The sequence below is a fragment of the Bombina bombina genome, chromosome 4, assembly GCF_027579735.1.
Source record: "Bombina bombina isolate aBomBom1 chromosome 4, aBomBom1.pri, whole genome shotgun sequence".
Taxonomy (NCBI): Eukaryota; Metazoa; Chordata; class Amphibia; order Anura; family Bombinatoridae; genus Bombina; species Bombina bombina.
This window is the reverse complement of record NC_069502.1, coordinates 875,863,359-875,877,638: the sequence shown is the minus strand read 5'-3', so window position 1 is coordinate 875,877,638 and position 14,280 is coordinate 875,863,359. Positions and strand designations below refer to the sequence as shown.

Sequence of the window (14,280 nt, the reverse complement as noted above, 5' to 3'; positions counted from 1 at the left end):
GCCCGAGTGTCTGTGTATTTGTGGTGTGTGTCTTTGAGTGTATTTTTGGGACCTGTGGATGGACGCATCTTCAGTGTTGTTTTTTCCCGCTGATCGCCTGTTTTTCTCCTGGTCCAAAGATTGCCCAGATGTCCCCTCCCATTGTGCCCCAGAAGCGGCAGGATAGGATGATGCAACCAGAGATCACGGTGATGTATTAATTTGTTTGTTTAAAACTAGCTAGACTTGTTTTAGTGGTAATACAACATAAGATTGTTATCAGTCGTTGCGCAGGCAACTGAATGTAACTAAAAGCTGCATAGATGATTATATGAGTATTGCAATTGCATAGAGTTTTATAAGCATGAATAGTGGTTTGTGGTATTTTGTTTCCATGACTATGTTGCAGAATAAAACCATAATTGTTATAAGATTGTGAAAACCTGTGTAATGTTTCAGTCATTTCCTTGCTGAAAAGTGATATATGATAACATCATATCCTGAAAAAAGAATCACGTAACAATTACACTGGTACATATATCTACAAATATCATCAGCCCTGAATAAACATCTCACACAACATACAACAAGGCCAAAAACCAATCTAGAGAGACTATGCATGACTCTGAATAGAGAAAAACATACAATTTCTAAATTATATTTAGATATTCAAGAAAACAAAGGTAACACTAAATCCAACCTAATGTTAAAGTGGGAATCAGAGTTAGGGCTTACCATTCCAAGAGAGGAATGGATACAAATCTTTTCTGACTCATGTAGAGGCCTGATTAGTGCGGACCTTAGGGAAAACACTATTAAAACTTCATTTAGGTGGTATTTGACCCCAATAAGAACATCTCACTTCTCCCCTAAGGACTCCAGACTCTGCTATAGAGGATGTGTAGAACAAGGTTCATATATACATATGTTGTGGAGTTGCCCTATAATAAAAAACATATGGACCCAACTGAATAATTTATTGGGCCATTTACTTGACGAGCACATAACATTAACAATACCTCAGGCACTTCTAAACAGAAGGCTCGACCATTTTAATTTGGCAATTAATAAATTTATTAAAATGTTATGCACGGCAACCAGGACCTGTATAGCGAGACATTGGAAAGTCGGAGCTCCCACGTGGAGAGAAGTGATAGACAAAATCCAAGATATATATCTTATGTCAGAAGGGACTGCCCGTATACAAAGTAATCATGACCAGTTTCAGAAGGTTTGGTTCTATTGGATCATGAACAGAAGTCCAGGAAGGGAACTTCTAATACAAAATAAAAGAGTTAAAGGGGTGAATGAAAACTTAGAATTCTAGCGCTAATAACCAAGAGACCCAACAGTTGATGTTCATCAGATACTTTTGAAAAGAAAGAAAAGACCACACAGTTTAGTTTGATTTAAAATGTTTATTAAGTTTTTTTAGATTTTAATGTTGTTACATAAAAGAGAAAAATCATCTTAAGGAACCAGATGGAACATACAGCAGGTCATGCAAACCCGACTTCATCATTGATCATTCTTGAGTAGAGTGCCAGGAAAAACAATAATGATAGGGAAGAGGCAAGGACATATAGACTTTAACGTCAAAGGAGATGACGGACATTACAACACCTGCCCACCATGATTGAAAAAGTATTAAGAAAAATGGTTTGAATACCCCTATCTTACTATGCTTGTGTCCTTTTAACGTACTGGAAAGCTACTAAATGAAACAATATGATTCATGTACAAAAGATTTTGGGTTTGTTGCAAATGTTATGTTTATATGCCTTTTGAAATGCAATAAAAGATTTTAACATAAAGGGACAGTCTACCATAGAATTGTTATTGTTTTAAAAGATAGATAATCCCTTTATTACCCATTCCCCAGTTTTGCACAACCAACACTGTTATAGTAATACACTTTATACCTGTGTGATTACCTTGTATCTAAGAACCTTCTTCCAGTCCCCTGATCACATGACTGTGACTGTATTATCGATTGTCTTGCAGTTAGCATTGTTTTGGGCTAAATCTTAAATAACTCCCTGTGCCTGTACACAGTGTTATCTATATGGCCCACGTGTACTTTTAGTCTCTGTGTTGAAAAGGAATTTAAAAAGCCTGTGATAAGAGGCAGCCCTTAAGGGTTTAGAAATTAGCAAATAAGTCTGCCTAGGTTTAGTTTCAACTAAGAATACTAAGAGAAAAAAGCAAATTTGATGATAAAAGTAAATTGGAAAGTTGATTAAAATTACATGTCCTATCTAATTAATGAAAGCTTAATTTTGACTAGACTGTCCCTTTAAGTTCAGAAATGTTTAGTATAGGTGGGGAAACAATAGGCAAAATCAGCTATTTCAAACAAGAAAAAGGATAAACATTTGTACAAAATTAAAACACTCAAGTAGGTAAAATGGATAATTGGGAAAACATTAAAAGGGGGGGATTATAAGTGTACACTGTCCCTTTAAGAAGTCATGCTCTGATCTTCCAGATTTCTTATAATATGAATTTTCTCATGATTATTAAGATCTGTTTTCAGAGAATAACATTTTCCACATTCAGAACACATAAATCCTTTTTTCCCTGTATGAATTTTCTTATGCTTATTAACAGATGATTTCCGAGTAAAACATTTTCCACATTCAGAACATGAAAATGGTTTATCTCCTGTATGAGTTGCCTCATGCTTAATCAGATTTCGCTTCCGACCAAAACATTTTCCACATTCAGAACATGAAAATGGTTTATCTTCTTTATGAGTTATCTGATGCGAAATCAGATATGACATCTGAGCAAAACATTTCCCACATTCAGAACATAAAAATTCTTTCTCTTCTATATGAATTTTCTGATGTTTAGTAAGAGTTGTTTTCTCAGTAAAACATTTCCCACACTTAGAACACGAAAATGCTTTCTCTCCTGTATGAATTTTCTCATGCTTAATAAGATTTCCTTTGTCAGTAAAACCTTTCCCACAATTAGAACATAAAAATGCTTTCTCTCCTGAATGAATTTTCTGATGTCTATTAAGTTTAGATTTATCAATAAAACATTTCCCACAGTCAGAACATGAAAATGCTTTCGTTCCTGAATGAATTTTCCGATGTCTACTAAAACTTGATTTCTTAGTAAAACATTTTCCACAGTCAGAACATGACAATGCTTTCTTCTCTATATGACTTTTCTTATGACTAATAAGATTTGATTTCTCAGTAAAACATTTCCCACAGTCAGAACATAAAAATGCTTTCTGTCCTGAATGAATTTTCTGATGTCTAATAAGTTTAGATTTATCAATAAAACATTTCCCACAGTCAGAACATGAAAATGCTTTCGTTCCTGAATGAATTTTCCGATGTCTACTAAGATTTGATTTCTCAGTATAACATTTTCCACAGTCAGAACATGAAAGTGCTTTCTTCTCTGTATGACTTTTCTGAGGTTTTAAAATATTTGATTTCCTGGTAAAACCTTCCTGATATTCAGAGCATACATTTTCCACACGGCTTCTTTGATTTTGAAGATTGACACAAATATCGGTACTTTTACCATGACTAGGAGGATTACTGCAGTTTTTTAATTCACCTGTTTATAAGAAATATAATGGGATTAATGTTAATGATTAATTACATTATTATATTTTGAGGACATTTTAACTGTTCTGATTGAATGACTACCACAAGAGTAAGGAGCAAGCTATGACCCCTACACCTTTCCCCAGCTCCATGCTAAGGTTTAAAGGGCAGTTTGTTAGACATTAAGGAAAATGTTTTATTTATTTTATAGCAAGCATAAAAAAAGAATCATAATAACAAATACTATATTTTTATAATTTCTCCGATACAAATATTGTACAGATGTAACAAAACACATAAGAATCACTTACCAACCACCATCCTATTATTTGCAACAACAAAAAAACAACCTAAAAGCTATATACAATTAAGAAGAAAAAAAAAATCTCTCTTTTGTAAATCTGCTAATAGTATTATTTTACTAAATGTGTTTAAAATATAATCTGCTTTGTTTACTTAAAACCTTTAAAAGGGACAGTCTAGTCAAAATTAAACTTTCATGATTCAGATAGGACATGCAATTTTAAACAACTTTCCAATTTACTTTTATAATCAAATTTGCTTTGTTCTCTTGGTATTCTTAGTTGAAAGCTTAACCAAGGTAGGCTCATATGCTAATTTCTAAGCCCTTGAATGCCTCTTCTTATGTGAATGCATTTGATAGTTTTTCATAGCTAGAGGGCATACGTTTATGTGTGCTATATAGATAACATTGTGCTCGCGCACGTGGAGTTATTTAAGAGTTAGCAGTAAATGCCTGAAATGTGATAAGGATGTATATTAATATAACTGTGTTGGTAATGCATAACTGGGGAATGGGTAATAAAGGGATTATCAATCTTTTTTTTAACAATAACAATTCTGGAGTAGACTGTCCCCTTTAAATAGCAAACCCAGCAAAACAAAAAAAGTTTTCAAGTCTATTTAAAGTATAATTTATCACACAATATCTTTCACTAACCATTTGGTGATTTAGATTTATGTTAAATTACAAAAGATAGGTGTTATATATATATATATATATATATACACACACACATATACTTCTTTCTTTCATGTAAGTGGCAAGAGTCCATGAGCTAGTGACGTATGGGATATACATTCCTCCCAGGAGGGGGCAAAGTTTCCCAAACCTCAAAATGCCTATAAATACACCTCCCACCACACTCATACCTTAGTTTTACAAACTTTGCCTCCTATGGAGGTGGTGAAGTGAGATGTGCTGGATTTCTTCTATGATAGGCGCTTCTAAGCATTTTGAAGCCCAATTCCTCTCAGAGTACAGTGTTTGTCAGAGGGATGTGAAGGGAGTATTGCCTGATGATTTCATGGTTTCACCCATGGGAAATCTTTTCAAAAGCTCTCTGTAATCGGTCACAGGGATTAATCCCCTGCCTCCTTTTTTAGATTGACGTTATATTCCTATACCATTACCTCTGCTGATATTTTTCACTACTGGTTTGGTTGTCTGCTATATGTGGATGGGTGTCTTCTTGTAAGTATGTATCATTTTTTAAAAGACACTCTCAGCTATGTTTGGCGCTTTATATTATATTGTAAAGTATTAAAGGGTCAGTAAACCTAGAAAATAATGTTATATAATTCTGCACATAGTGCAGAATTATATAACATTATATTAGTGCTAGCTTTATATAACATAATATTTTGCGGGTGAATATTTATATATATATATATATATATAAAAAGGAAATTTATTCTTACCTGATAAGTTTATTTATTTTACGATACAATGAGTCCACGGATTTCATCCTTACTTGTGGGATATCGCCTCCTGGTCAGCAGGAGGAGGCAAAGAGCACCACAGCAGAGCTGTATATATAGCTCCTCCCTTCCCTCCCACTCCAGTCATTCGACCGAAGTCAGAAAGAGAAAGGAAAAGCCAAGGTGCAGAGGTGTCTGAAGATTAACAAAAAGAAAATAACCTGTCTCATAATATCAGGGCGGGCCGTGGACTCATCGTATCGTAAAATAAATAAACTTATCAGGTAAGAATAAATTTCCTTTTCTTTTACAAGATATGATGAGTCCACGGATTTCATCCTTACTTGTGGGATACAATACCAAAGCTATAGGACACGGATGAAACGGGAGGGACAAGACAGGGAACTTAAACAGAAGGCACCACTGCTTGAAGAACTTTCCTCCCAAAAACAGCCTCAGACGAGGCAAAAGTATCAAATTTGTAAAGTTTGGAAAAAATGTGAAGAGACGACCAAGTTGCAGCTTTGCAAATCTGTTCAACAGAAGCATCATTTTTGAACGCCCATGAGGAAACCACAGCCCTAGTAAAATGAGCCGTAATTCGTTCAGGAGGCTGCTGTCCAGCAGTCTTATATGCAAAACGGATGATACTCTTCAGTCAAAATGAGAGAGAGAGAGAGGTAGCCGTAGCTTTCTGACCCCTACGCTTCCCAGAAAACACAAGAAACAGGGAAGATGATTGACGAAAATCCTTAGATGCCTGCAAATAAGACTTTAAAGCACAGACCATGTCCAAAGTATGTAACAGCCTCTCCTTCTTAGATGAAGATGTAGGACACAAGGAAGGAACAACAATTTCCTGATTAATATGGCTATTATAAACAACCTTAGGAAGAAAACCAGGTTGGGAATGTAACACCACCTTATCGGAATGAAAAAACAGATAAGGAGAATCCCATTGCAATGCCGAAAGCTCAGAAACTCTGCGAGCAGAAGAAATAGCAACCAAAAATAAAACTTTCCAAGATAATAACTTAATATCTATGGAATGCATAGGTTCAAACGGAACCCCTTGAAGAACATTAAGAACTAAATTCAAACTCCAAGGAGGAGCAATTGTTCTAAACACAGGCCTGATTCTAGTCAGAGCCTGACAAAAAGATGGAACATCTGGAACATCTACCAGACGCTTGAGTAGCAAAATAGACAAAGCAGAAATCCGTCCCTTTAAGGAACTTGTTGACAACCCTTTCTCCAATCCTTATTGGAGAAAAGACAAAATCCTAAGAATCCTAACCCTACTCCATGAATAGCCCTTGGATTCGCACCAATAAAGAAATTTACGCCATATCTTATGGCAAATCCGTCTAGTAACAGGCTCACATGCCTGAAACAAATCAGAAAACCGTTGCTTAGAAAAATCAAGCGTACAATCTCCAAGCAGTTAGCTGCAGAGAAACTAGATTCTGATGATGGAAGGGTCCCTGATAAGAAGGCCTTTCCTCAATGGAAACTTCCATGGTGACTGAGAAGACATGTCCCAAAGGTAAAATAGGAAAGAGAGCGGCAGGCACTACAAAAACCAAGCGGGCTGACACTAAAGTTTGAAAAATCAAAAAAAACTTTAATGAAAGTTATCTCAAAAGTTAACAGTTAAGGCAGAACACAAGTACAGGGGGGTGAAAAAAATGTGACAAGGAAGGCCTGACGCGTTTCGCGCCCCCTAGTGGCGCTTAATCATAGGCTACAGCACTAGGTAAGAGATACCTATTTAAAGGGAAAACCATTAACCCTAGACGTGCAGAAAATAATTTAAAAACATTATAAATTGTTAAAAACATTGGCACACTTACAGTGGGAATAATATACAAGATTGTATATATATATACAGGTTTCTATAATACAACAAGCAACAAGGTTTGAACTTAGACTGCCTGAATTAAAAGATGATAACGGATGTTAATATACGGAGAGGAGTTTAGTAAGAACTAGTATACTATATGCTTTTTAACTAATATGGTCAATTCGCTTAATTTTTATAATGAAGACAAGCAATGAAAAAAGCAGTATATAGATAATAAATATATTATATGTATATCCAACAGAACTTAGTTGTCTATTAGGTAATTCACATCACATTCTTTGTTCATTCCAAAGGGTTGCCGTGTATTTAGCTTTATTATCCAAAATATTTCCTTTTTATCTAGTATATGTTGTCTGTTACCTCCTCTAATAGGAATTCTAGCTATGTCTATAATTTGGACGGACATATCTGCCAAATGTGTGAAATGTAAACCATTAAAATGACTTGCTACTGCAGAGTCCTTACAATAGTTTTTGACATCTCTCATATGCTCTCCAAACCTTGTTCTGACTTCACGTGAGGTTTTTCCCACGTACTGACATTTACAAATATTACAAGTCAGAAGATAAATAGCAAACTTAGTTTTGCAGTTAGCATAAAAGTCTATAACATATTTCCCATGATCTACACTCGAGGAGAATTGAGTGCCTTTAATAAGGTTAGGGCAGGTATGACAATCCCTACTACCACATTTGTGAACACCCTTTCTAGATAGCCAATCCCCTGACGGGGTACTTTTTGTGTCCAAGACCAGACTGGGAGAAAGTACCTTCCCCAGTGTCTTGGGTTTTTTTGGGACAAACCTGAAATTTTTTACCAGAGGTTTAAGAATGTCATCTCCCAATAATAAATGGGAATGTTTCTTTAAGATTTTAACCACAGCATTGTAATGCATTGAGTATTCTGTGGTGAAAATAATACTCTCATTAGTGCCCAATTTAGACTCATTTTTGTTGTTAATAGGTTTATTCTTATACTTTTTTACTGCCAGTCTCGATTGTTCGAGTTTTCTTGGATTGTAACCTCTCTTAATTAACCTCTCTTTCAATTCTAGAGACTGTGTTTCATATATAAGATCGCTTTTGGTGTTCCTGCGAAGCCTAATAAACTGCCCTCTTGGTATGGCTTTCTTTACATGTTCTGGGTGCTGTGATGCGGCATGCAGAATGGTATTTCCTGCTACTGGTTTCCTGTACGTTTGGGTCACAATTTGATTGTCTATAATTTTCAATGTTAAATCTAAGTAGTTGATTTGCAACCCATTTAATTCACCTGTAAATTGCAAACCCATTAAGTTGTTACTTAGATAAGACAATAAATCATCCAAAACAACAGATTTCTTCTCATTGTTAACTATCATGAGCAAATCATCTATGTAACGAACAAAAAGTACTACTTGATCCATCCAGGGGTTATTACTTGAAAAAACATATGTTAATTCCCACCATGAAACATAAATATTAGCAAAAGCCGGGGCAAATTTTGCCCCCATGGCGGTCCCCCTTATTTGTAAGTAGTACTCTTTGTTAAACATAAAATAATTATGCGAGAGCAAAAATTGTAAAATTTCACATATGTAGTGTCTTTCCTGATCACTCAAGTTTGTTTCTCTCTTTAAAAAATAGTCCACAGCACTAATGCCTGAGTGCTGGGGTATGCTGGTATATAAAGAAACTATATCCGCAGTTATCCAACTGTAGTTGGACTGCCATTGGATGGTGTCCAATGTTGTTAGCAAGTGAGATGTGTCTCTTAAGTAGCTAAGTTGTCTTTGTGCAATGGGCTGTAGTATAGTATCTACCCATTCTCCTAAAGGTTCCAGTAAAGACCCTATGCCCGCTATAATGGGCCTGCCCGGTGGATGTTGAATATTCTTATGTATTTTGGGTACATGATGGAACAGAGGAGTAATTGGGTGTTCTGGAATTAATAAATCTACATCCTCTTCTTTAAAAATGCCCAAAATAATGCCATCGGCAACAAGTTTGGTGATTTCTTTTTTAAAAGTATGTACTGGATTGTATGGCAACAACCTATAGACACTATTATCTGAAAGCTGCCTCTGGGCCTCTTCAAAATAGTATGATTTATCCATGACAACGATGCTGCCACCCTTATCCGAATTTCTGATGACAATGTCATCGTTATTTTTCAAAGTATTAATAGCTGAACGCTCTGTGAAATTCATATTCTGGGTGGCAGCATCGCCGCCTGTACTGACATCAGCTTCAAGTTTAAGTATGTCCTCTTGGACTAGTCTATGGTAGGCATTGACCATAGGGCCCCTAAAGTTAATAGGATAAAACTTAGACCTATATTTATTTGGTCTTCCTAATTTCTCTGTTGAGCTCTCCTGGTCAGTGCCCCCCATACTGTATAACTCATTAAGTGTTGCTACAGAGCACGCATCTATGAATGGTAAATGTGGAACAACTGCATTAGATTTAGGAATAGGCAACATTATATTATCCTGATCATCATTAGTATTAGACAAAGCAAAAAACCTTTTCAAAGACAGTTTTCGTATAAATTTGTTCACATCCAAAAGTGTATTAAAGCATGAAAGCCTATTGGTTGGTGCAAAGCCCAAACCTTTTGATAACACAGCAATTTCACTATCTTTCAACTGATGTTTTGAAATATTAATAACATTAAGTCCTTCTTCTGTGCATAGTGGTGTTGGAATTATTGCTTCTGCCCCCTTTTCATCTTGATCTTTCTTTTTTCTTCCTTTGCGGACAACCTTCTGAAGTTACACACTGTGAGTTAATTTGTTTTCGCTCTCTAGTGTTTTTTGTAGCGTGAAAGTTTTACCTGTTGGGATAATAGCTTAAGGATCTGTCTGTACTAATCCTTGCTGTATTATGGTTGGGACATTCTAAGCATTAAAAATACCGGCATTTTCCTTTGAGCATCTAGCTGGGATATAATCCAAAGGGCTATAAAATAACATACAGTTCTTTAAAAATGGCAGACACAAACAGGGAGGGTTTGGGAACAGATTTCACCCATTCTATTCAGGATTCAGATACTAACAGCAATGTGGAAGAGACTATTGACATGTTTGATATGTATAATAGAGAGGATTTTTTCAATAAAATTTTCTCTAAAGCAGAAAGTGATATTGAGGAGTCTAGCTTAAAAACCAATTTCAAAGCCTTACAAAAGATTCTAATTTCTGATTTATGCCTGATGTGGGATATTGTTGCATTCAATAAATATGTGGAAGCGGAAAGAATCCCAAGGGGTCTTAGAATTAAGAAATATCCATCTTTTGACTTTGAAGATCCTCTGGATATGGAGGATTGGAATATAGCACTCACAGAGTGCTCATTTAAACTCATCAAGGTATTGATTAGAGTTAAAGAGAAAAAAAGAACGAAGCTCAAAGCAGAAGTGGATAATATTAAAGAGGACCTCAAACTTTTGGAAGTAAGCTCCAAATACTTAGAGCACAAGAAGAAATTGGATGAGACCCTTAAGAGATGTGATCAGGAACAAGCCTCTAGAAAGGGAACTAAATTTATACGTGACAAAGATGATTATGATCAGGATAAAGTTTATAACTGGGCAGAGGTGCGCCAACAGCAACGTGAACGAAAAAACAAGTCGTGGAAAATTAAACAACAGATGAAAAATAAGCACAAGGAAAAAGGGAATGATAAGGATCCAACTAAACAAGTTCCTAAATCTATCCTTAAAAATAAGAACAAGAAAGCCAGGAAAGTGGCATTCAGTGCTTCAGAGGGAGAGTCCACGGATTCAGAAGCTAACATCTCAGCAGTCTCCTCTATTTCTTCTTTCTGCTCCTCAACTGCTTCTTCTTCCTCTCCTGCTTCTTCTCCTCCCTCTTCTCCTACTCCTCCACCCTCATGTGCTTTTTTACAGGTGCAGTTGGGGGAAGACTTGGAAGAACAACCGGCGACACGTCTGAAAATAAGGAAAAGTTCAGAAAAAGGAAAAAATACAGACGAAGATGGCGCAAAGGAAGAAAAAAGAAAGATCAAGATGAAAAGGGGGCAGAAGCAATAATTCCAACACCACTATGCACAGAAGAAGGACTTAATGTTATTAATATTTCAAAACATCAGTTGAAAGATAGTGAAATTGCTGTGTTATCAAAAGGTTTGGGCTTTGCACCAACCAATAGGCTTTCATGCTTTAATACACTTTTGGATGTGAACAAATTTATACGAAAACTGTCTTTGAAAAGGTTTTTTGCTTTGTCTAATACTAATGATGATCAGGATAATATAATGTTGCCTATTCCTAAATCTAATGCAGTTGTTCCACATTTACCATTCATAGATGCGTGCTCTGTAGCAACACTTAATGAGCTATACAGTATGGGGGGCACTGACCAGGAGAGCTCAACAGAGAAATTAGGAAGACCAAATAAATATAGGTCTAAGTTTTATCCTATTAACTTTAGGGGCCCTATGGTCAATGCCTACCATAGACTAGTCCAAGAGGACATACTTAAACTTGAAGCTGATGTCAGTACAGGCGGCGATGCTGCCACCCAGAATATGAATTTCACAGAGCGTTCAGCTATTAATACTTTGAAAAATAACGATGACATTGTCATCAGAAATTCGGATAAGGGTGGCAGCATCGTTGTCATGGATAAATCATACTATTTTGAAGAGGCCCAGAGGCAGCTTTCAGATAATAGTGTCTATAGGTTGTTGCCATACAATCCAGTACATACTTTTAAAAAAGAAATCACCAAACTTGTTGCCGATGGCATTATTTTGGGCATTTTTAAAGAAGAGGATGTAGATTTATTAATTCCAGAACACCCAATTACTCCTCTGTTCCATCATGTACCCAAAATACATAAGAATATTCAACATCCACCGGGCAGGCCCATTATAGCGGGCATAGGGTCTTTACTGGAACCTTTAGGAGAATGGGTAGATACTATACTACAGCCCATTGCACAAAGACAACTTAGCTACTTAAGAGACACATCTCACTTGCTAACAACATTGGACACCATCCAATGGCAGTCCAACTACAGTTGGATAACTGCGGATATAGTTTCTTTATATACCAGCATACCCCAGCACTCAGGCATTAGTGCTGTGGACTATTTTTTAAAGAGAGAAACAAACTTGAGTGATCAGGAAAGACACTACATATGTGAAATTTTACAATTTTTGCTCTCGCATAATTATTTTATGTTTAACAAAGAGTACTACTTACAAATAAGGGGGACCGCCATGGGGGCAAAATTTGCCCCGGCTTTTGCTAATATTTATGTTTCATGGTGGGAATTAACATATGTTTTTTCAAGTAATAACCCCTGGATGGATCAAGTAGTACTTTTTGTTCGTTACATAGATGATTTGCTCATGATAGTTAACAATGAGAAGAAATCTGTTGTTTTGGATGATTTATTGTCTTATCTAAGTAACAACTTAATGGGTTTGCAATTTACAGGTGAATTAAATGGGTTGCAAATCAACTACTTAGATTTAACATTGAAAATTATAGACAATCAAATTGTGACCCAAACGTACAGGAAACCAGTAGCAGGAAATACCATTCTGCATGCCGCATCACAGCACCCAGAACATGTAAAGAAAGCCATACCAAGAGGGCAGTTTATTAGGCTTCGCAGGAACACCAAAAGCGATCTTATATATGAAACACAGTCTCTAGAATTGAAAGAGAGGTTAATTAAGAGAGGTTACAATCCAAGAAAACTCGAACAATCGAGACTGGCAGTAAAAAAGTATAAGAATAAACCTATTAACAACAAAAATGAGTCTAAATTGGGCACTAATGAGAGTATTATTTTCACCACAGAATACTCAATGCATTACAATGCTGTGGTTAAAATCTTAAAGAAACATTCCCATTTATTATTGGGAGATGACATTCTTAAACCTCTGGTAAAAAATTTCAGGTTTGTCCCAAAAAAAACCCAAGACACTGGGGAAGGTACTTTCTCCCAGTCTGGTCTTGGACACAAAAAGTACCCCGTCAGGGGATTGGCTATCTAGAAAGGGTGTTCACAAATGTGGTAGTAGGGATTGTCATACCTGCCCTAACCTTATTAAAGGCACTCAATTCTCCTCGAGTGTAGATCATGGGAAATATGTTATAGACTTTTATGCTAACTGCAAAACTAAGTTTGCTATTTATCTTCTGACTTGTAATATTTGTAAATGTCAGTACGTGGGAAAAACCTCACGTGAAGTCAGAACAAGGTTTGGAGAGCATATGAGAGATGTCAAAAACTATTGTAAGGACTCTGCAGTAGCAAGTCATTTTAATGGTTTACATTTCACACATTTGGCAGATATGTCCGTCCAAATTATAGACATAGCTAGAATTCCTATTAGAGGAGGTAACAGACAACATATACTAGATAAAAAGGAAATATTTTGGATAATAAAGCTAAATACACGGCAACCCTTTGGAATGAACAAAGAATGTGATGTGAATTACCTAATAGACAACTAAGTTCTGTTGGATATACATATAATATATTTATTATCTATATACTGCTTTTTTCATTGCTTGTCTTCATTATAAAAATTAAGCGAATTGACCATATTAGTTAAAAAGCATATAGTATACTAGTTCTTACTAAACTCCTCTCCGTATATTAACATCCGTTATCTTTTAATTCAGGCAGTCTAAGTTCAAACCTTGTTGCTTGTTGTATTATAGAAACCTGTATATATATATACAATCTTGTATATTATTCCCACTGTAAGTGTGCCAATGTTTTTAACAATTTATAATGTTTTTAAATTATTTTCTGCACGTCTAGGGTTAATGGTTTTCCCTTTAAATAGGTATCTCTTACCTAGTGCTGTAGCCTATGATTAAGCGCCACTAGGGGGCGCGAAACGCGTCAGGCCTTCCTTGTCACATTTTTTTCACCCCCCTGTACTTGTGTTCTGCCTTAACTGTTAACTTTTGAGATAACTTTCATTAAAGTTTTTTTTGATTTTTCAAACTTTAGTGTCAGCCCGCTTGGTTTTTGTAGTGCCTGCCGCTCTCTTTCCTATTTTACCTTTGGGCGATCTTGAGTCATATCGCTGGCTACGGCACTCTCTCAGCCACTCTCATTGGAGGACTTGGTGTGATCTTCGTATGTGCCGGTTCCGGTTCCGGATGCAGCTA

General features: G+C 36.0%; 1 protein-coding gene across 2 annotated transcripts in view; it reads right to left on the bottom strand.

Annotated features, from left to right (window-relative positions):
* Positions 1-1,377: 1,377 nt before the first annotated feature.
* The window catches only part of LOC128657396 (zinc finger protein OZF), a 243,339-nt gene continuing 230,436 nt past the window's right edge, over positions 1,378-14,280 (bottom strand). For both annotated transcript variants that reach the window (XM_053711729.1, XM_053711730.1), the window contains one exon: positions 1,378-3,561. In XM_053711729.1, coding sequence (XP_053567704.1) covers positions 2,441-3,561 — 1,121 coding nt within the window. In that variant the 3' untranslated portion in view covers positions 1,378-2,440. The remainder of the gene's footprint in view (positions 3,562-14,280) is intronic.